This window comes from Equus caballus, chromosome 28 (assembly GCF_041296265.1).
Source record: "Equus caballus isolate H_3958 breed thoroughbred chromosome 28, TB-T2T, whole genome shotgun sequence".
In the NCBI taxonomy this organism is placed as follows: domain Eukaryota; kingdom Metazoa; phylum Chordata; class Mammalia; order Perissodactyla; family Equidae; genus Equus; species Equus caballus.
In genome coordinates, this window is record NC_091711.1 from 9036699 (window position 1) to 9058258 (window position 21560).

The following is a 21560-nucleotide window of genomic DNA, read 5'->3' on the forward strand; positions in this document are numbered from 1 at the left end:
AAACATATAAAATAACTGTTTTCAGGCATTAAGTGCAACTAATGCCGGGCTATGATCTATGCAAATAGAAAAGAACTCAATGGGACCCCTATATTTGCCTTGCTTTGCTCTCTGAGAGTGTTCTCCAAACCATAGTGAGAGAAACAGAATCCAAGCAAAGAATGTATGTTTTCTGTGCGAAGGATATATCAGTGTTTGTTGATGATAAGGTGTCTGATATTTAGGACCAGGATCCAAAGAAGAGGGAGTTTCAAAGAAGGACCCCCAAAAGTCTGTGTAAAGATTTTTTGTGGGTCCTTGGCAAACTCCTAAGCTGCACATCTCAAGGCAAGTTTCTGGAAGGATTAGATGGAAAGAGTTGCTTTGAGGGCTGAAGACCTGCACAGAGATTTCAGAAGCTGCACGGTGCTAAGAAGACAGAGTTGCACTTTGGGCCCAGCTGAAATGAAGAGATGTTGGCAAACAGCCTAGAGCCTTACAAAGCAGAACGTAAATCCAGAAAATATGTATACATTTGACTATATAAAATTTGAAAACTAATTAATGGCTAAAGCAATATCATAAATATAGCCAAAGAAAAAATAATATATTTGTGGAATATATGGCAGAATTAGTCTCCTTAATATACAAAGAATTCATATACATTGAAAAGAAAAAAAGAGAAACAACCCAAGAGGATAATGTACAGAAGATATACAGAGATCATTTACTGAAAAGAAAAGAAAATGGTCATCAATCATGAAAAGATACTCGATCTCACTTATAATTGAAGTAATTTAGGTAAAAACAAAAATAAGTGACCACTTTCCACTCATCCATTTGAGAATATAGAAAAGCTTAATTGATATTCTTCACGTGTGAGGGACAATGAATTGGTTCAATCTTTCTGTATTTAGTAGTATAACAAAATTTAAAATATACATACCTTTGAACCTATAATCTCTTTGTTAAGATTTTATACTATTAATATCCTCATGAAAGTTGGCCAAGATATACATACAAGGATACATATTGTAGCATGTTTTAATAACATGAAACTGAAATCAAAAAACCAATGACTCAGTAATAGGGAACTGAGCAATTAATGTACTGTACATTATTATGTAGCCATTGAAAAGACTATTGTCTGTCTTTGTGTACCAATATGGAAAGGTCTCACTTGTTAGGTGAAAAAGTAAGATGCAGAATAATAATAAGTAAGATTGCATCTTTTTGTTATAGCATTTGATATTACCAGAAAATGTAGTGATTCACAGAAATTGAAATATGATAATATACACCTGAAATTTATAGAATGTTATAAACCAATGTTAGCTCAATAAAAAGAAAGAAAATGTAGTGATTCAATAAGATAGAAATGGGAAATTTCAATTTAGTGGGTAGCTCTGCTCCACTAGTCATTCAAAAACCCAGACTGCTCCTATCTTGTTTCTTCACTATCCCCAGGGGACAAGGTCTTTGTGTGCCTGATCAAATCCAGGTCACAGATATAATCTAGCTCAAGCTCATAGTAAAGGAAAGAAACACGTTGGCAGCGTGACCATCTCCTAAAGCACCAGGTGGGAAGTGATGCTTCACTGCAGCTTCCATTCCATTGGATATAAGATGGAACACATGGCCACATCTAAGTGGAAAGGGAAATTAGGAATGTAGTGAGGCTAGGCATTAACGTGCCAAGCTAGAATACTGTTATTTGAGTATTTCAAGAGAGATTTAGATTGACGGCTAGCAATCTCTATCACAAGTATATAAGTACTGAGAATTTTTGTGAAAAACTTTTTCTGAAGGGAATCATAAGAAGCTGTTAATAGAAGTTAGCTTTGGGGAAACAGATGGAAAGTGGAGGATGGAGACATTTCTCCCCTTTGAAGCTACCCTATTCTGCTTTCTCCTGTGTACTGTACACTTACAAATATTACATGTATTACTTTATTTATTAACTTTTATATCAGCAAAGGATGTCTGGATTGAGATTGGAGAAGTATTTAAGACATTTTAGAAGGTATAAATAACAATTTGTAGGTCATTGTGTTAAGTAATGAGAAAGAGGAAATAGTGAAGGAAGATTCTCAGATTTATGACTCAGGCATGAATGGTATTGCCCTTAACTCCAGTGGGGAACACTAAACCTTTTGAGAGGGAAGGTGATGAGTTCTATTTTGGGCATAATGAATTTGAGTTGGCTGTGGAATACTTATTTTGAGATGTTTAGTAAGCCGGTGATTATATAGGTCAGAAACTCATGAGTGAGGCATAGCATAGAACAAATATTTGGAGTTCCAGAATACGTATGGTAATTGAAATCATGGGAGTAGATGGGATTGCCTAGTGAGAAAGTATAAAGGAGAAGAAAGAGGACCTCTGGAATGTCATGCCAACATTCAAGGGTACTTAGAGGAAGATAAAGTGGGAGGGAAGACCTAAGAGGAATGGCCAGACAGGTAGGAGAAAAAAACAGAAGAATATGGTTTCATAGGCGACAAGAGGGAAAGACTGTTTTTAGAAGGAAGTAGTAGTCCAAAACTTCAAATTCTAAGAAGACAAGCAAAATAAGGACTTAAAAATATCAAATTTAAAGAGAAGTTCATTGATAAACATAGGAAGAGCTATTTCTGTGGAGAAGAGGAAACTGATGCCAGGTTGGAATGAACTGACGGTGGTTTTGCTGTTGTTTTTATTTTGTTTTTAAAATGGGAAAGATGTGAGCATATTTAAGTATTGACCTGAAGGATTTAATACAGAATAAAAGTGACTCTTTATAAAGAATAAAGGCAGAGTATGTGTTAAGGTACAAGTCCCTGAGAAGATAGAATAGTATTAAAGAGATTAGTCTTAAAAAGAAGGAGGAGCAGTTCTTCAGTTCTATTGAAAAGGAAGGAAAGAGGGGGTAGACGTTTTATCATATTTCGTGACAGAAAATTTCTCAAGTTCCAATCTGAAGGCCATTATGTTTCTCTGTGAAGTAGGACAGATCATGTCCTGAGAATAAAGGGGGAGACAGTGAAGTTGGAATATTGAAGATTGGGAAGGTTTGAAATAGTTATTATGGCAAATGAGAGAGCAAGCTGACTAGGGAACCATAGAAAGATTCTCAACCTAGTTTAATGATTTTTCTCCAGCAGCCCTGAAGCAGACATGAAGCATGCAGACTGTAATATTCCTTCATTTTTTTCCCCACACTAGGGTTTTGTCAGGTGATTGTAAAGGGAAATAGTGCAAGAGAGTTTCAGGTTTTTAGTGAGAGAATATGCATACCAATTCATCTAAGCTGGATAGAGAAGAGACAATGGGATGGACAGGGAGAAAATACACTTGTGGTACCAGTGAAATCAATGGACAGGTGTGGCAGGAGTAAATGAGTGAGCAACCTGGGAGGATAGGAGGTTGCAGTCAGTGAGTGGAATGTGTGATTTTTGGAGTTCAGAAGTGGAGCAGTTGTAGGGGATAACAAGATCCAGAGTGTGGCTACAAAAGTGACAATTAATGGAGTATTGGGAAGTTTTGTGATGGTGAAGAGATTCAGTAACAGAGAGAAGTTGTTCTTAGGTGAATCATCCATAAGCATATTATAATCATCTAGGTCCCAAATTCTGGGAGAATGGCACAATTTTGACTGAAAAAGGCTGAGTCACCTGCCTCATGATCAGAAAGAAGGTGATATCTTGGGGAGGATTAGAGGATGGTACAGCTAAATAATATCACCCTCAAAGGAGCTTTATTGGTGTTTAATTGTGGTCCCTAGTCCTTTAGCTGCAGGATGTGAAAGTGAAGGGAGGAGATGTGACCAATTGAGTCTTACAGAAAGTGATATAAAATAAGGCAGCTTTGCATGTACAGGGATAATTTGAGGCAGAAAACAACAGCATTCATGCTTTCCTTGACCTTTAATAGGTCCAGGAAGTAGTCATGGAGTTTCGGCAAAGATAAATATATTAGATGTATCAGAAAGAGAGCCAGATAGGATCTCTAAAAGATAATCTTTCTTGCTGCATATTGCATTGTATTCTTCTCTAGCTTATTGGGAAGGGTTCTTTAAGTCTTCCTGGGAACCTACAGATGTCCAGATATGAACCAGAAGCCAGCGTTGTAGTATTTCTCAATGATAAATGGAAGTGAAAGTGAAAGGAGTTATTGTAGGTGCTCTAGTTATTATGGCTGTGTGAGATGGAAAAATCAACATCTGTTTGATGCGCTCTGGCCATTGTTCTGTGGACAGTGTACAGACTGTGTGAGTCTGCACGTGGAGAACTTTGAAGGGAAGAACCTGCCTACAAATTGTAATTGCTGGATTGTTGATCCATAGAGCTAGATTACCTCCTTCAGAAACACAATGGTGGCAGGTATGGGTCTAGTGTAGGCGATGAAAGTTTCCATCACCACCAGAATTGTGTTCTCATTCTGGAACAGTGTAGATCTATTATAAAATTTGAATAATGGTCTTCTAATGGACTTTGGGTTGGACATGGGTATAGCTACCCATTCAGCCACCTGGGCAGCATGTCTTTCTCTAGAGCCTGGACACATGTCCTATAGATGGCAATATACCGAAGGTACGGCCAGATATGAGTCTAAGAAAAGTTCCAGAGGACTATATTCAGAGTCTTGATTTGGTCTCGGCGAACCACTCAGCTGCTTCTTGGAAAAGGCAAATGCCTGAAATGGAGAATTTCATCTGTTTCTTCAGGCACTGCCAGGGCAGCTGTGAAATGTCAATACACTTTGCTGTTGTAGATACTTACCTGTTGCTTCCTCCTAATCCAGCCCAATGATTCCAGTTGTAGTTGTGGCAGTGTGCTGTAGACTCAGACTCAAGCTGGTTTAGGTTAAACAACTTAGAAACTCGAACAAGAGGAAGATTGACCTGGGAGAGTATTAGCTTGGCATTTCTGGCTATCTAATATAAATAATGATATGAAATTCAGATCTTTGAAAAAAGGCCCATTGTATTCTAGCACAGTTTGAATTTATTTTGATTGATTGATTCATGTATTTATTTGTATATTTATTGGTTTATTTGCCTTTCCAGAGTTATTCCAGGCTGCAGTTATCAGACATTATGATCACAGGGTGATTGGCCTAGGCTCCGAGTTTTACAGGCAGTCTTTACAGTGAGTAGCTTTTCGCATAGGTACCAGGGCAGGGGTCCTCCATCCCTGCAGTTTTAGGACACGATAACTTCCGCTTTTGTTTCGAAGGCGTCTGTTTCAGTGATCGAGGGTTATTAGGGCAGGAAAAGTAGACTAGGCTTTAGGTAAAGGAGACTACATCAGTTCTTGAATTCTGGAAGGCTAGTGTTCTGGCTGGGATGTAAACAAAATGCATTTCTTCCTTGAAATAGTTTGTTAGTGGGGCAGTGAAATTAGGGAAGTGAAAATAACTACAAACCTCTGGATGACCTTGATGGACCAGAAAGCTTACCATTCAAGAGTGTCGGATACCTTATTGGGTGTCACCAAAAACTTCTGATAAGATATGAGTCAGGAATTTGATATTCAGGTGTTTGAATATGTATTTCTTAGGTTTGCCATTCTTCTAGATTGCCCAGAGTGGCCTAACCATGGACATATATGCCTAATGTTTGTTTTTATAGCTTCCAGTTACACACTGAGTTAATAAGTAATCCTGTTTAATGACTAGGATTAATGACCCTCCCCTCACTGAACAATATCTTCCCTCCCTATCTTCCCTATCTTTCTTATCCTATCTTCTTGGTATAAGCTGCCCAATTCATATTTACTTTTGGGCGTCTTTTTCTTACTTAACTCTGGGCAATTGATGTAATAATTTCTCAGTTGTCGCCTCTGCTTTCTACTGTGTAAATCCCATTTAAATTTGTTCGCTTGTTTATATATTTACGTGTTTTTCATGTAGACCTCAAAGTAATCCATGCAGCTGGATTTTTGGGACAATAGGCATTTCGGGATTTTGCAAACTCTTCAGAAAATTAATATCATTTCTGTAGAACTTTTTGTACATTTCTGCCAACCAGAAAGCAGTTAATTATAAGACATTCCATAACATCCATTTTTAAAGGAAAATTTTGTTACAAACGAAAATGAAAGAAGCTTTAAAACTCACTCATACTTAAATTACAGTACTTTGTTCCAAGGTCATGGGAATTAGTTTCAGAAGAACCTATTTTCTGGGGGAAAAAAGAAGGGAAAGATTACATCTCCAATTTAAGTACTTCCTGAGTCCATTTTATTAATTAAATCACCTTTATAAACTAATTAAAAATTGGTAACCATATTATTTAAATAACATAATATTTGAGACTTTTTCTAACTAAATGTTTTCTGCTTTTTTGTAGAGGAGCTCTGACAAGAAGGCCTTATAAACCAGGACTAATTTGTAGTCAATGTAGCAGATATGACAGATGCACAGATTTTCTATGCAGTAAGATAAAGAAAATGATTTAAATATGAAAAAAATGCATCGGACGACAAGGAAAATGAAGTGTTGAACACTCATTTTTCATTGTCATGTTAATATTGTTCCTTTGATCAGAATGGTATTATTATGTTATCAAAGGAGGGTTGAAACAGTATCATCTTTAGATTTTTCTAAACTACACAGCCTTTTCTGCCCTCTCTCACCCCTGTTCCTGCCCCTGACATACCGGAATCCCAGAAAGAAGGAATGAGAACTAACAGTTATACCCTGAAAAGGCTTCACAGCTGATTCCTGAAATAGCAGCCTGTTAGAAAATGACTGCTCTAAAGGATAGGATATTCCAGAATATTTATATAGAGAAAAGAAGTAAAGTAGCAAATGTTTAATGGCCTTTTCTTTTATTTTTTCCCCCCAAATATTCAAAAGGTAAAAGTAGAAAATATATTTGATTAAATTTTTCTTTTAATTTTTTCAAATGTAAGAGCAGATAGTTGAAAAGTATAATTATACCTGGAATACATGATGCTTAGAGGAATGCGGTAGGGGATAAATTCAGAGAGTAAGAAGGGACATATTAGCTTTTGTGTTGAAACTAGTGGACAATTTCAGCATAATGCCACTGCTGGGTGAATCCACCCTAATGTTTCTGCCCTTGCTTCACTTGAATCAGGATGCAAAGTCTTGCTCTTCCTCGTCCCCTTTCCTTTCCCTTCCTGAAAAATTCAGTCCTAAAGCCATTAGGTAGGTCAGGACATGGAAGGCATCCACACAGAGAGCCAGATGTGACATGTGAGATCCTAAGGAGGATGACTAGAGATCCATACAAGGCAGTGGACATGGGGAGACAGCCTAAGCAGGGTGAGGACAGTGTCCATGTGGGGTATGGCCTTGTATAGGAAGTTAGAGCCCTTGTGGAGTGAAGTGAGTGTCCATGCACAAGGTCAGGCTTGGGATATCAGAGACAGATCAGGATGAAGGGATGGCTGTGCAGGGGTGGCTCAATATGTGCTGTCTGAGCCCAAGCATGGTGAGGAGAACATCAACATGAGGTGGGAGGGAGAAGCCTGGCGTAGAGTATCAGCGCCCAAGCAAATGAGGAAGGCTTCCATGGAGTGATGGTCTGGCACTGGCTGTTGGAGCCCAAGCAGAATGAGGAGAGGATTGACTCATAGGGGTGACCTGGCAAGAGATATTAAAACCTAAGCAGGTAAGGGGGCATCCATGTTTAGGGGCGACCTCACATGAGGTGTCAGAGTCCAAACTAGGTGACTAGGTGACTAGATGACTAAGGCGTTAATGTGCAGGAGGTGGCCTGGCATGGGAGGGGTCAGAGCCTGGTGGAGTAAGCGGGGAAGCCACACATTGGAAAAGTCCAAAGCTGAGTTTCAGAGTCTGAGTGGTGGGAGGGAGTCCAAGTGGAAAATCAGCCTGTGGGTTGCCATATCAAATGCAGGCTGCCCAGCTAAATTTTAATTTCAGATAAATGAAAAATATTTTTACTATAAATATATCCCAAATATTACATGGGATATACTTATACTAAGAAATTATTTGTTGTTTTCGGAAATTCAAATTTAACTAGGCATCCTATATTTTTATTTGCTAATTCTGGCAACTCTACCAGCCTAGTGTGTGGTGTCAGCCCAAGCAGGATGAGGAGGGCACCCATTTAGGGCAGAGTAGAGGCAGTGATGGGAGATTGGCAGCACATGGGGGATTGATCAAATGAGTAAACCGATTAAGCATAATGGGAGACAATTTTCTCACTGTCAGAGAATGGAGTACAAATATCTAAGTGAAGAAAACAAGCATGACTCTTGTGATGAATTGGAATTAGAGGTTTGGGAACTTAAGGATTTCAACAAATGTAAATAAACATAGATGTAAATATCTGTATATGTATGTGTATACATACATATATTCCCTTGTTCTGAGTTGGCCTTAGAGCAGTACCCTCCTACCCCCAAAGCAATGAGCACAACTAGCACCCAGATCTTGATTTCTAAATTCTAGTCTGCACTCAAAGGAACCAGGGCTCATTGGAGAAAAGTTGGTTTCCAGGGCTGGGGCAGAGAAAGCATAAGATAAACGCAGAACATCTTTTTATACCTGAAAGCAAGGAAGTGCTCAAAGAGTGATGGAATATGTAACAAAAAGGACACAAAAGGACTCAGAAGCCATCTTAAAGGGCTCTCACTGGTCAAATCAATTTTTAACTCATTGGATAAAACAAACTATGATTCATACCAATATAATTTAATAGATGAATAAGTTAAAAGTTTGATGAGGAACAGTGTATTTACATAGTTCCAAAGTAACTCCTCATAAAAATACTTAATTACTAAAGGGAAAAGAGTAACTTCACAATGGAGCAGCCTGGCAGACATCACCCTAATAAAGTGATCAAAGTGAACATCATCAGCAATGGGAAGAGCATAACATCACCTTTGTGGTACTTCTACTAAAGATGCATGACCTAGTCCAATCACAAGGAGGCATCATGTAAGTCCAAATTGCAGATTTGTTTAAAAAATTGAGGTTTTGTCTACAAAACAAGTGGCTTGTTATCTTCAAAAATGTCAACATCATGAATGTTAAATAAAGAATGAAGAACTGTCTCATACTGAAGAAAATAAATAGACATGAAAACTAAGTGTAATGCATGATTCCAAACATGGTTCTTTTGCTATAAAGGATGCTATTAGCACAATTGGCAAAAATTGAATGAGGTCTAAAGATTAAGTGGTAGTAATTTAAATATGTTAATTTCCTGATTTTGATGGTTGTATATGGTTATGTAGAAGAATGTCCTTGTTTGTAGGAAATGCTAAGTACTCTGGGATGATGAGGTATCAGATTGGCAACTTTCATTAAAATGGTTCAAAATAGTTATTTGTATTGCAACTTTTTTGTAAGTTAGGGCTTCTTTTAAATTTTTAAAAATTTCTAAAGAAGGATGCAAAATCAAAGGAAAGCAAATCAGTTTGAAGATTTTTGTTAGAGTCCAGGGGAGAAATGAAGTCCATTTTGGAGTATTTGTCAGAGAAATAGAGATGATGAGACAAATTTGATTAATATTTATGGAGCAAAGTTAGCAAGTCTTGGAGACTAATTTGATATGATATGGTCATGAGAAAAAGAGAGTCTAATATAAATATCAGGTTTTGGGTTTGCGTGACTAATGGTCAATGGCAATTTATTGAGATAGGAAGTATATGAAAATAGATGATGGGTTCAGTTTTGATCATTATTTAGCTTTCAGTACCTGTTTAACATCTGAGTAGATAAGACTAGTAAACTTAAGGTACAGATCATGGCTGTATTTCAGAATTATTAGCATATAGATGAGACTAAAAATATAAAAAAGGAAGAACTCAGTACAACACAGAGGGAGAGAACAATAGTATACCAAGAATGGAATCCTAGGAAAAAACAATGAGAAATACTGAAAGAGAATGGGGGCAACAGGAGGAGAGGGACAAGGAGAAGAGGATACCCAAGTGTACCCTTTCATTAAAGCATGCTCATGGAATTGGCAATACGGAGATCATTAGGGACCTGAGAGAGATGTCAGAGGAGTAGTAGGGTAGCAACCGAACTTCCATGAGTTGAAAGTGAATGGAAAGTGAAGAAGTAGAAATATCTAGGGCAATATCATGTGGTCAAAAAGCTTGGTTGAGGAATTTCCAGTTTAAAATAGCATCTTGCTGGTAGGTTCCAACAAAGCTTATCCTAATTTTTCATTAAAATGCCACTAAGGACTCTTTCATTTAGCTAATCAACAAACATATGTTTAGTGGTAATTGTGTGCCAGATTTTGCACCATGCAGTGGGGGTAAAATGGTAAGGAGAGAGACATACTTCCTGCCCTCTTTGAACTTACAGTCTAGCTAGGAAGATAGCATTTAAAGTAAAAAATAATATTGTAAAGTATAAAGCTATCATTTTTAAATTTTATTTATTTAAAGTTCTATGAATTTTCATATATGTATAGATTCAAGTTATCACCACTAAAGTCAGGATATAAAACAGTTCCATGGCCAAATAAAACCTCCCTTGGTTTATTCCTTTATGATTTCACCCCCCTCCCATCCCTAATTCTGGCATCCTCCAAGCTGTTCTTCACGACTTTAGTTTTGTCTTTTTGAGAAAGTCATACAAATGGAATCATATAGTTTGTAACCTTTGAAGACTGGCTTCTTTCACCCAGCATGATCCTTTGAGATTAAGCCAAGTCGTTGTATACATTAATAGTTTATTCTTTATTTGCTGAGTAGTATTCCCTTACATTGAGGTACCACAGTTTGTTGAACCATTCATTCATTGAAGGACATTTGTGTTGTTTCCAGTTTTTGGCAGTTGTGAACAGAGCTGCTACAAACATTTGTGTACAGGTTTTTGTGTGGATATGTTTTTATTTCTCTAGGGTAAATACCCAGAAGTGAGACTCCTGGGTCATATGGTAAATATGTGTTGAACATTGTAGGTAAATGACAGATTGGTTTCGTAGCTGTTCCATTTTGCATTCCCCCCAGGAATGTATGGGCATTCCAGTTGCTTTGTTTTCTCATGAGCGCTTGGTGTTCTCAGTATTTTTTACGTTAGCCACTCTAAAATAGTGTAGTAGTATCTCATCGTGGTTTTAATCTGCATTTGTGTGTAGTGTAGCGTATCTCTTTTTGGTTTTGATTTGCCTTTTTCTAATGGCTGCTGATGTGGAACATCTTTTCGTGTACTATTTACCTCATTATATCCTCTTTGGTGAAGCGTCTGTTCAAATCCTTTGCCCATTTTTTAGTTGGATTGTTTATTTTGAGTTTTGAGAGTTCTTTATATATTATAGATATAAATCCTTTGATTGATATGTGATTTGAAAATATTTTCTCCCAGTCTGTAGCTTGTCTGTTCATTTTTTAACAGTATCTTTTCATGAAGCAAAATATTATAAAGTCCAAATTATTAATTTTTCTTTTCCAGATTGTTTTTCTTTTACCATGCCTAAGAACACTTCACCTAACCTCAGAGTTCGAAGATTTTCTCCTATGTTTTCTTCTAAAAATTTTATAGTTTTACATTTAGATCTGTGATCTCTTGTGAGGTTTTTTTTTTTTAAAGATTAGCCACTGAGCTAACAAATGTTGCCAATCTTCTTCTTTTTTCTTTTTCCCCTTCTTCTTCTCCCCATAGCCCCCCAGTACATAGTTGCATGTTCTAGTGTGAGTGCCTCTGGTTGTCCTATGTGGGACGCCGCGTCAACAGAGTCTAATGAGTGGTCCATGTCTGCACACAGGATCTGAACCAGTGAAACCCTGGGCTGCCGAAGCTGAGCACACAAACTTAACCGCTCGCCCACGGGGCCGGCCCTGAGTTAATTTTTGAATAAGATGTGAGGTTTTTGCTGAAGTTCTTTGATTGTTTGATTGTACATGGAAGACCAGGTGTTCCATAACCGTTTGTGGAAAAGACTGTCCTTTCACCATTGAATTGCTTCTGCACGCTTGTCAAAAATCAGTTGGGCATATTTCTGTGGGTCTGTTTCTGGATTCCCTATTCTGTTCCTTTGATGTATGTATCTATCCTTCCACCAATCCCACACTATTTTGATTATTCTAGCAATATAATACACCCTTAACATCAGGTAGACTGTTTCCTCCTACTTTACTCTTCTTTTAAAATGTTGTTTCAGCTATGCTAGTGCCTGGCCTTTCCATATAAGTTTTAGAATACACTTGTCTATGTCAACAAAGAGTCTTTCTGGGATTTTGATAGAAATTGCATTAAACCTATAGATCAATCTGGGGAGAATGGATTTTGACTATACTGAGTCTGCCAATCCATAAACATAATTTGTTTCTCCATTTGTTGGGGTATTGTTTCATCAATGTTTTCTGGTTTTCAGAATTAGGATTTTGTACATGTTTTCTTAGAGCTACCTCTAAGTGTTTCAGTTTTTTGGAGCTGTTGTAAAAGGTATTTTAAACTCTTTTGGTTATCTTTCTGATTTCTAGTTTGGTTCCATTGTGGTCAGAGAACATACGGCATGTGGGTTTCAGTTCTGTTAAATTTTTTGAGGTGTGATTTTTGGTCTGAGATATATTCTACTTTAGTGTATATTTGACAGGTTTTAAAAGAATGTGATTCTGCTATTGTTGGGTATAGTGTTGTATAAATATCGATTAGATTCTGTTGTTGATAGTGTTGTCCTTCTATATCTATAACAATTTTCTGTCTGGTTGTTCTATCAATTTTTAAGAAAAGTATGTTGAAATTTTGTAGACTTTTCTATTTTCCCTTTCAGATCTGTCAGTTTTCCTTCATGTATGTTGAAATTCTGTTGTTACATGCACAAACAATTAGAATCATTACACTTTCTGAATTGACCATTTTATCAAAAGTAATGTCCCACTTTATGCCTGACAGTTTTCTTTACACCGGTCTGTTTTTTCTATATAAATATAAAAAAATAAATCTATGTAACTTCAGCTTTCTGCTCATTTCTGTTTATTTTTGAACTGCCCATATTTCTATAGAAAGTGTGCAGTTAGGCCATCTTTTCAATCCATTCTGACAATCTCTGTTTCAGTTGATGTATTTAGACCACTTACATTTGATAAAATTATTAAATGTTTGGATTTAAGTCTACCATTTTATTTGTTTTCTGATTTTTTTGCTCTTTTTTAATTGCTATTTCCCTTTTTATGGCTTCCTTTGAGTTACTTAAACATTTTTCAGTGTTCATTTATCTATTGTGATCTCAACATACCTCTTTGTATAATTTTTTTAGTTGTTGTAACAACATGCATACTTAACTTTTTACAGTCTATTTAGAATCAATATTTTATCACCTCTATTGGAATGTGGAAACCTTACCATCCCTTATGGATCCCTTTACCCTCCCTCTATATCCTGTAGTTATCTTACATGTTATATCTACATATATTGAAAATGCCATCAATGTTAAACTTTTAGTTTTCAACTCTCAAATATATTTTAAATAACTCAAGAGGAGAAGAATAGTGTATTATATTTACCTAGATAGTCTATTTTGTTTACCATTTTGTGACTTTCCCTGCATTCCTGATATTCCAGGTTTTCTTCTGGTATCGTTTACCCTCTATATGAAAATATACTTTAACAATTCTTTTACAGCAGGTCTGCTAGCTACAAATTCCCTTAAGATTCCTCCATTTGGAAATGTCTTTATTTCTTCTTCATTGCTGGAGGTTATTTTTGCTGGATATAAAATTCTTTTCTTGACAATTCTTTCCTTTTGGCACTTCATAAATATTGTACTACTTCCTCCTGGCCTCTATGGTTTCTAGATGAGAAATCCACAGACATTTAACTCCTTGTTGCCTTATGGGTAATGTTATTTTCTCTGACTTCTTTCAGGATTATTTGAAAGTTTGATTATGATGTGTCTGAGCATGGATTTCATTGGGTTTATTCTGTATAATGTATGCTCAGCTTCTTGAATCTGTAGGTTTGTCTTTTTCTAAACTTGGGAACTTTTCAGCCACTGTTTCTTCATATATTTTTTTCAATACAACACTCTTTCTCTTCTCCTTCTGCGACTCTGATGACATGAATGTTAGACTTTTTGTCACTGTCCCACAGTTTCGCTGAGGCTCTCTTCATTTTTCTTTAAAATTTTTGTTCTGTCTTTCAGATTGGATCATTTACACTGATCTATTGTCTTTAAGTTCACAGACTTTTTCCTTTGTCATCTCTATTTTGCTATTGAGTCCTTCCAGTGAGTTGTTTCTGGTTTTGTTTTTTTGGTGAGACCCTGAAGTAGAAACCCAGCCAAGCCATGCCTGGACTCCTGACCCCAGAAACTGTGAGATAACAAATGTGTGTTGTCCTATGCTGTTAAGTTTGTGGAAATTTGTTAACCAACTAATTAAACTAATACAATAATACTGAAAAAGACCAATCCATTATCTATACAAAAAAACTCCAAGAAAAAGAGAAAAACAGATAAGCGTATGGCAAAAGAAAAACAGATCGAAAATGAGAACAGATGTACCATCTTCAAAAAAACTTGACATAGCAGCTTAAAACAAGAGATCAAAGCAAAGATACAAAGGTCAAGGAAAATATAGCAAGACAACAGAAGATGAAGCTGCTAGTAGAGCATAGGAAAAACCTGAAAGAAAAAAGTAGAACCATTACAGAAATGAAGATCACATTGGAAACAGTGCAAGGAACCAAAAATGCTGGAAAACACAATAAGGGATATGAAGGACATGATTGAGAAATGCAAGCAAGGGATTTAAAAGATTAAGGAGAAAATTATAAATATGCACAGGTAAATCAGATTCAACATGTAAATAATTGGAGGCCCCAAAGAATGGAACCAAAATAATAGAACAGAAAATATAGCTGTAGATAGATATATAGATATTTAAAGAAATAATTAAAAAAACCTTCAGAAATAGAAATTCTTGAATCTAAGCATTAGAAGTGCATACTATGAAATACAAATTGGTGCAGCCACTAATGGAAAACAGTAGGTGGTTCTTCAAAAAATTAAAAACAGGATTATCATATGATCCAATAATTCTACTTCTGGGTGTTTATCTGAAGAAAATGAAAATACTTACTTGAAAAGATATGTGCATCTCCCTGTTCACTCTTCATTGCAGCATTATTTACAATAGCCAAGACGTGGAAACAACCTAAGTGTCTGTTGATGGATGAATGGATAAAGAAGATGTGATATACGTATCTCCAGTGGAATACTATTCAGCCATAACAAAGAATGAAATCTTGCCTTTTGTGACAACATGGATGGACCTTGAGGGCATTTGCTAAGTGAAATAAGTCAAACAGAGAAAGACAAATGCTGTGTGATCTCACTTATATGTGGAATCTAAAAAAGAAAAAAAAAAAAACTCATGGATACAGAAAACAGATTGGTGGTGGTTGCCAGAGGTGAGATTGAGGGAGTGGGTGAAATGAGTGACGGGGCTGAAAACTTCCAGTTAGAACTTATAAACTTATAAGTTTACTATAAACTTCCAGTTATAAAATAAATAAGTCATGGGGATGTAATGTACAGCATGGTAACTATAGTTAATAATACTGTTTTGCATATGTGAAATTACTAAGAGAGTAGATCTTAAAAGTTCTCATCAAAAGAAAAATATTTTTGTAACTCTTTGGGGATGGACGTTAAGTAGACTTATTGTGGTGATCATTTTGCAGAATATACAAACATCAAGTCATTATGTCATATACCTAGAACTAACATGATGTTATATGTCAATTATACTTCAATTAAAAAATAAATAAAGACAACCTTGTAAAGAAAAAAAACAAAGTGCATACTATGTGCCAGGAAAAAATAACACTAAACAGTCACTATTTAGATACTGCCTAGTAAGTTAGAAGAAAAGGAAGAATCCTTTAAGTATCCAAGCAAAAATGTAAAATCATTTATTAGAGAGTTTAACAGTCTGGGTTGAGTCAGGAAAACAGCCACTCTAAGTATTCCAAGAATATAGTGTTTAACATAGTTTACATGAGTGCTGTTAACTCCATGGGAGCAAAGGTCAGAGAAGTTACCATGGAAGGGCAGAGAAACTGTAGTCAAAGGGTCAGGGAAGCAGATGCTGAAGACCTCTTAGTCTGAAGCACCAAAAATAGGTGGCTCTCAGAATCTCACCAGGAAATTGCTGCAATTCTCAAGAATCTTTCAGAAAGCTCCCACCAATTGTCTCAGCTTTTGGCAGCAAAGCAAATAGTTTCCCATTCTACCAAGAAGCCACTGAATCTCACATCCATTCCAGTCTTTGGCTAACAACCAACTCTGGAGAATGATGGTCTCCACTTCTCTTATATCTTCCAAATTTCACTTGCATTTCTTTCATCAGCAAACTCTAACCTGAAGCTATACAGAGAAAGGAATTCACAGAAAGGTACTTAGTTCCCTGTTCCAGCTGTACAGTACAGAATTGACTTTACGCTGGTGTGGTAGTGATGCTGCGTTGGCAATTGACAGTCCTGCATTGAGGGGTAAAATTCAGCCTGGCCTCGAACTTCTCTACTATAACAATCAATACTAAGAGACGATGGAGTAATACCTGTATCAGCCTTAAGGCAAGAAGTGTGAACCAAGAATTTGTAGGCAGCCAAATCTATTATTTAAGTATAAGCAAACAAACAAATATTGTGGGAACATGCAGTACTTGTGGTACATAGTTCTCATCAACACTTCCTCAGTAAACTCCTAGAGGATGACTTTCACCAAAAAGAGGAGACGAATGGAAAAGTGAAAAGCTGAACTGAAAGAACTGTCTGTAAGCATTGAACCTTAATTGATAGGCAAAGACTAAAACAAATCAGAAGGTTGTAACTACAAAGAGAAATAATAAATTTACAAATATCTGGTATATATGTAATATACAAATGATGAAACTAATAAAACTTGGGAGAAAAGAGAGGTAGAAAAATGTGCTTAATTTCCTTCTCTTTTATAACCAGGGGCCAAAAGACATTATTTAAAGCTGACAAATCCAACAATAAAGAGATAAGTAAATTTAAATGTATTTAAATGTTTAATCAAGTGCAAAAGTAAAAGAAGAATGCCTAGTGAAAATAAGTGATGAGAAAGGAAGGAAGATGCAAAGAACAAACGTACTAATTACATCATTGCTCTTTCTAAGCAATCAATAGATACACATACACAGAATGAAGAAGAGAAAATAAAGACTGTATGGTAAAAATTTTTTTAAAAGGAGCCCCAAAATAGAAATCACTGCCTAAAATATGAAGGAATAAATAAGACCAAGCACAAAAGGCTAAAATAACCTCAAAGACCCAACATCTTCTCCAAGATGCTGAAGCACGATTTCCAACTTTCCCTCTAAGGGTACTGCCACTGCAAGACAAAGCCCCTGGTTGCCACTGGGCTCTCTGTGTGTGAAAACTCGTTCTTCCTCCCACTCTCCTTCCTGGCAGAATCCAGGAATGGTTGTCTGGCCTTCATTGCCCAGGTGTGCAGGGGAAAGGAAATTTATTTCCTGAAAAATACTTGAAGAGTATTGGGCCAGATAGCAAAAACAATGAATCCCAGGCTATAGAGTTAACTTTGCTGTCTAGGAATGAAGAAGAACTGAAATCTTGTGAAAATAAGAGCTCACCGAGGAAAGTGAGAAGATTCAGAAGATTAATTTGGAATGATCTGGGGTGGGGAGATGAAAATAAGAGATGTTATAGAGTCCTAGAATATTGAGCCTGGAACAATTTCTAGAGGTCAAAGTGAAGTGACTTATATAAGGTGACACAATGATTTAGAGACTAGTTTAGAATTAGTACTAGATTTAGAGTTAGTGCTAGGATCCACATCTCCTCGCTCCTATACTTCCATGCCTTCTCTAGCAGGCCAGGCTGACTTTCTCTTAAAAGAGAATGTATTGGACTTTATCACTAGCTACTGGTTGGAGGGAGGACATCAAAGATGAGGGCATGATGCCTGAGAACTAGGAGGATGATGCTATTGTTGGAAAAATTATATTCTAGAGAAAGAAGAAATTTTATGTAATTCTCTATGTACTTTCTTTGTCTTTCTAGGTAATGCAGAGCGTGACCAAGCCATATGTATGTATTGTTGTCCTTTATTTCTTGAACAATTTAACTACTTTATGTGAAATCCAGTTTCCAATTCCTTCTTTATTTACAGATTACCGATATTGGTATCCAAGGTGGGAAGTGCCCCGGCCGGTTGTCTGTGATCCACTATGCATATTTATTTTCTTTCTGAGAGTGCTATCTTTTTCACTTTGTGCCACAGTTGTTTTGATGATACAGTCTCAGTTTCCAAATATATTATTGGAAGAACAGATGTTATCTACCCCTGAGGTAAATGAAGTAGAGCCAGAAAAGGAAGAGGAGGAGGAGGAAGAGGAGGACAAAGAGAAGGAGGAGGAGGAAGAGGAGGACAAAGAGAAAGAGGAGGAGGAGGAGGAGGACAAAGTGGAGGAGGAGGAAGAGGAGGGGTAAGATTTACCACCATTGTAGGACAAAAGCATAATACAAAAAAGGCAAAAACCCAAAAAACAAGAACACTGAGCTTTAACAAGAAAGAATATGTACAAACCACTATTGCAATACCTTTTATTCTCTTCTTTCTCATACTTATTCAACCAATTTAAATTTGGAAAACAAATAAACAAAAACATGTATTTTCTAGTAAGTATTATAAGGGAAGCTCTTGGACACTAAGAACAGATAAAGAGGTGATGATAGAAATACTAAAAAATATTTGACCAGTCTAATTAATCTTAAGATTTCACTATGTCACCTGATGAAGGAGAGAATTTCTATTTCTTAAATGTGTTTCTATCTCTATGTTTTAAATATTTTTTAAATGTGATAAGTTTTTTGAGGATTAAATAAAATTGTCCATGTAAGGTGCTCAGGACCATTTGAAGTTCAGGACGACCATTTAATCACTTGGTTTTGCTGTTTTATCATTACTATAACAGTTGTTATTGGTGGTGGTGGTGTTTTCCATGTGATTTGAATGCATCTAATATCATTATTTGCCTTTGTTGTATATGTGTTTGGAATGGTTTAGATGGTACTTGTACATGCTGTTAGGAGACAAATTTATTATTTCTACTTCATGTTACTATTTCGTTAAAGCCTTGCTGTAATTCTTTACTAGGCTATGTGATTTGTTGCCACCAAGGGCTAATAAATGTCAAAAATTTAGCTGTGATTGAGCAATCTGGCTGCTTCCAAGTTTATGTGATAAAATAAAATAAGTTTTTAAAAAGTTATTTACTTGTTATTCAATATGTATAGTAAACATTCATAAATTAGTAATATAAATTAACTACTTACCAGTTGTAAGACTAATAAATGAACTGAATAAAACTACCTAACATAGCAAAGTATGTAAAGTGGTATAAACTCTGTTTATCAACTCTCTTATGTTAAAAGCCTGTCCTTAAATGGGGCAAGATGAGAATTATACAAAAAAGCCCTGAACTATCCTCTGTTCAGTAGTTTCTGGTTTTTCGTTTGTTTTTTTCAAGAGCTCTGCTTTATATATATATATATATATAAATTCACGTAATTATGTGATACCCAAAACCACTCTGTAAAGTTGATATTACTTCCATTTTTTTAAATGAGAAAACTGACTTTGGATCTCTGAAGTGGTTCAACCTAGGACTGAGAACAAATTAATCTACGAACATTCTGCTGCATTTATAAGTATAAATTCGTCCTGATACTGTGTTCCATTCCTGCTGTGACTAACTTGTTATATATCTAACTTCTGTTCTCCTACGTCTACTCTGCAACAAACTCTCTGGGTAATTTCATGGAATATGATTGCTCATGATGGTAATGAGGCCACTTCAGCTTCCACCCCTTGGTTCCTGGTCCCATGTAGTCTTCCTCTAGGCAATATCGAGTATTGCCTTTAAGCTGGCATGTTAGCTGCACCTGCAAAAGACCATCCCAATGCTTTATCAAGCCAGAAGTTTCTACATGAAGTGATGTGTAATTCAACCAGTGGATTCCAAATCAGGGCCCCCCTTCTGAAAATCCTTCATTGTGAAGTGAGACCTCTGATAGGATGCTAGTTTGTGTGGTATCCTATTCCTGTGGATCAGGCACTCAGGAAACCCATACATGGTGGTGTTAGTTAAGACTCTGAGGGCAAGAAAGTTAAACCCATACCCAGAAAAGATGTCAGAATAGGTATCTATTCCAATGAAGACAAACCACTGGCTTTTGCAGGATGGAAGGAGCCCAAGATAGTCAACTTGCCACCAAGTGCCAATTGGTCTGCCCTAGATCCTCTTATTTCTGATCTTTCAATCCTTTTCCTTCTCAACACCCAACCTCTGGCCTAGCATTTGCTACTGTCCATATTGATTCTCATCTCAGGCCACTTATTCTTCCATACAAAGTGGATGAGCAGGTATACCACTGAAAGCTCCACCTTGAAGATTTTCCCTCTCCACTATCTTTCAAGGACCCACTCCCCCGCCGAGTATGGCTGTAATGCAGCCATTGTCCATTTTTAGCTTACACCAGCATGTCGAACCAACCAATTGATAAACTAAGATTTGGATTTTTTTCGTTACCTTTATCTGAAGGTATAGGAACCCCTTCAATATAGTCATAGGTGTGAGCTGAGAAAGGGGGCTGGTATAACTGTGCTGGGTGAATTGGAGGTCTAGGTTGTCTGCTCACTCATGCCTTCTGGTCCTGCTTGGATTTGACCCCATGATGATACTTTGGTTTGATGTCAAATCACATCCTGCATCTGATATTTGCCCAAATGTGTGGATACTCCCGTTTTCAAGTATATAGTCCTTCAAGTACATGTCCATAGGTCCCTTTTGTGAAGTACTAGGGAAATCTTTAAAATGCATACTAGTGGCTTTCTCCTGGGAACTCAGCCACCTCTTCAGTCGACGGTTTCCAGGTGTGAAAACTGGCCCATTCCAGTAACTAAGCACGGGATCATGATTTCTTACCGGTCGCTCCCATGGGCCACTACTGAAACCAACTGTGCCAGTTTAGATCCTCCTGAATGTAATGTCAAGACAGAACTAGAAGTATAAGAGATTTCTTAGGTGATGCCTGTAAAAATGGAGGCATCAATACAATATGGGAAGAGGTAGAAAAAAGAGTCACTTGACAGTGAAGAAATCTGACAAACACTGCCTGAGCTAAGTGAGCAAGGTCAATATCACCAGTGGTAAGTCAGGTTACTAGCATATTTCCCTGCTATGATATGACAAAAATGGCATTTTACCTCTAGTCTTCTTCCCAAGAACATACAGTCCCAGACTAATCATGAGAAAAACATCAAACAAATCCCAATTACGGGACATTCTATAAAATACAGACCAGTACTCCTAAAAACTGTGAAGGTCGTCAAAAACAGGGAAAACCTGAGAAACCATCACAACCAAGAGGAGTCTAAGCTTAGAAGCAAGACTACTAAGTGTAATGTGGTATCCTGAATGGGATCCTAGAAAATAAAACAGGCATCAGGTGAAAACTAAGAAAATCTGATTAAAGTGTGGACTTTAGTTAATAACAATGTATCAAAATCGGTTCATTAATTGTGACAAATATACTGTAACATGTTAATAATGGGAACAGTAGGTTTGGAGTGTATGGGAACTCTCTGT

General features: G+C 36.7%; 1 protein-coding gene across 1 annotated transcript in view; it reads left to right on the forward strand.

Moving 5' to 3' along the window:
• Positions 1-19181, forward strand: part of GLIPR1L2 (GLIPR1 like 2) — a 39815-nt gene extending 20634 nt beyond the window's left edge. The window contains exons 4-6 of the mRNA XM_023631216.2: positions 6311-6396; positions 17971-17997; positions 18080-19181. Coding sequence (XP_023486984.2) covers positions 6311-6396; positions 17971-17997; positions 18080-18399 — 433 coding nt within the window. The 3' untranslated portion in view covers positions 18400-19181. The remainder of the gene's footprint in view (positions 1-6310; positions 6397-17970; positions 17998-18079) is intronic.
• Positions 19182-21560: the final 2379 nt, after the last annotated feature.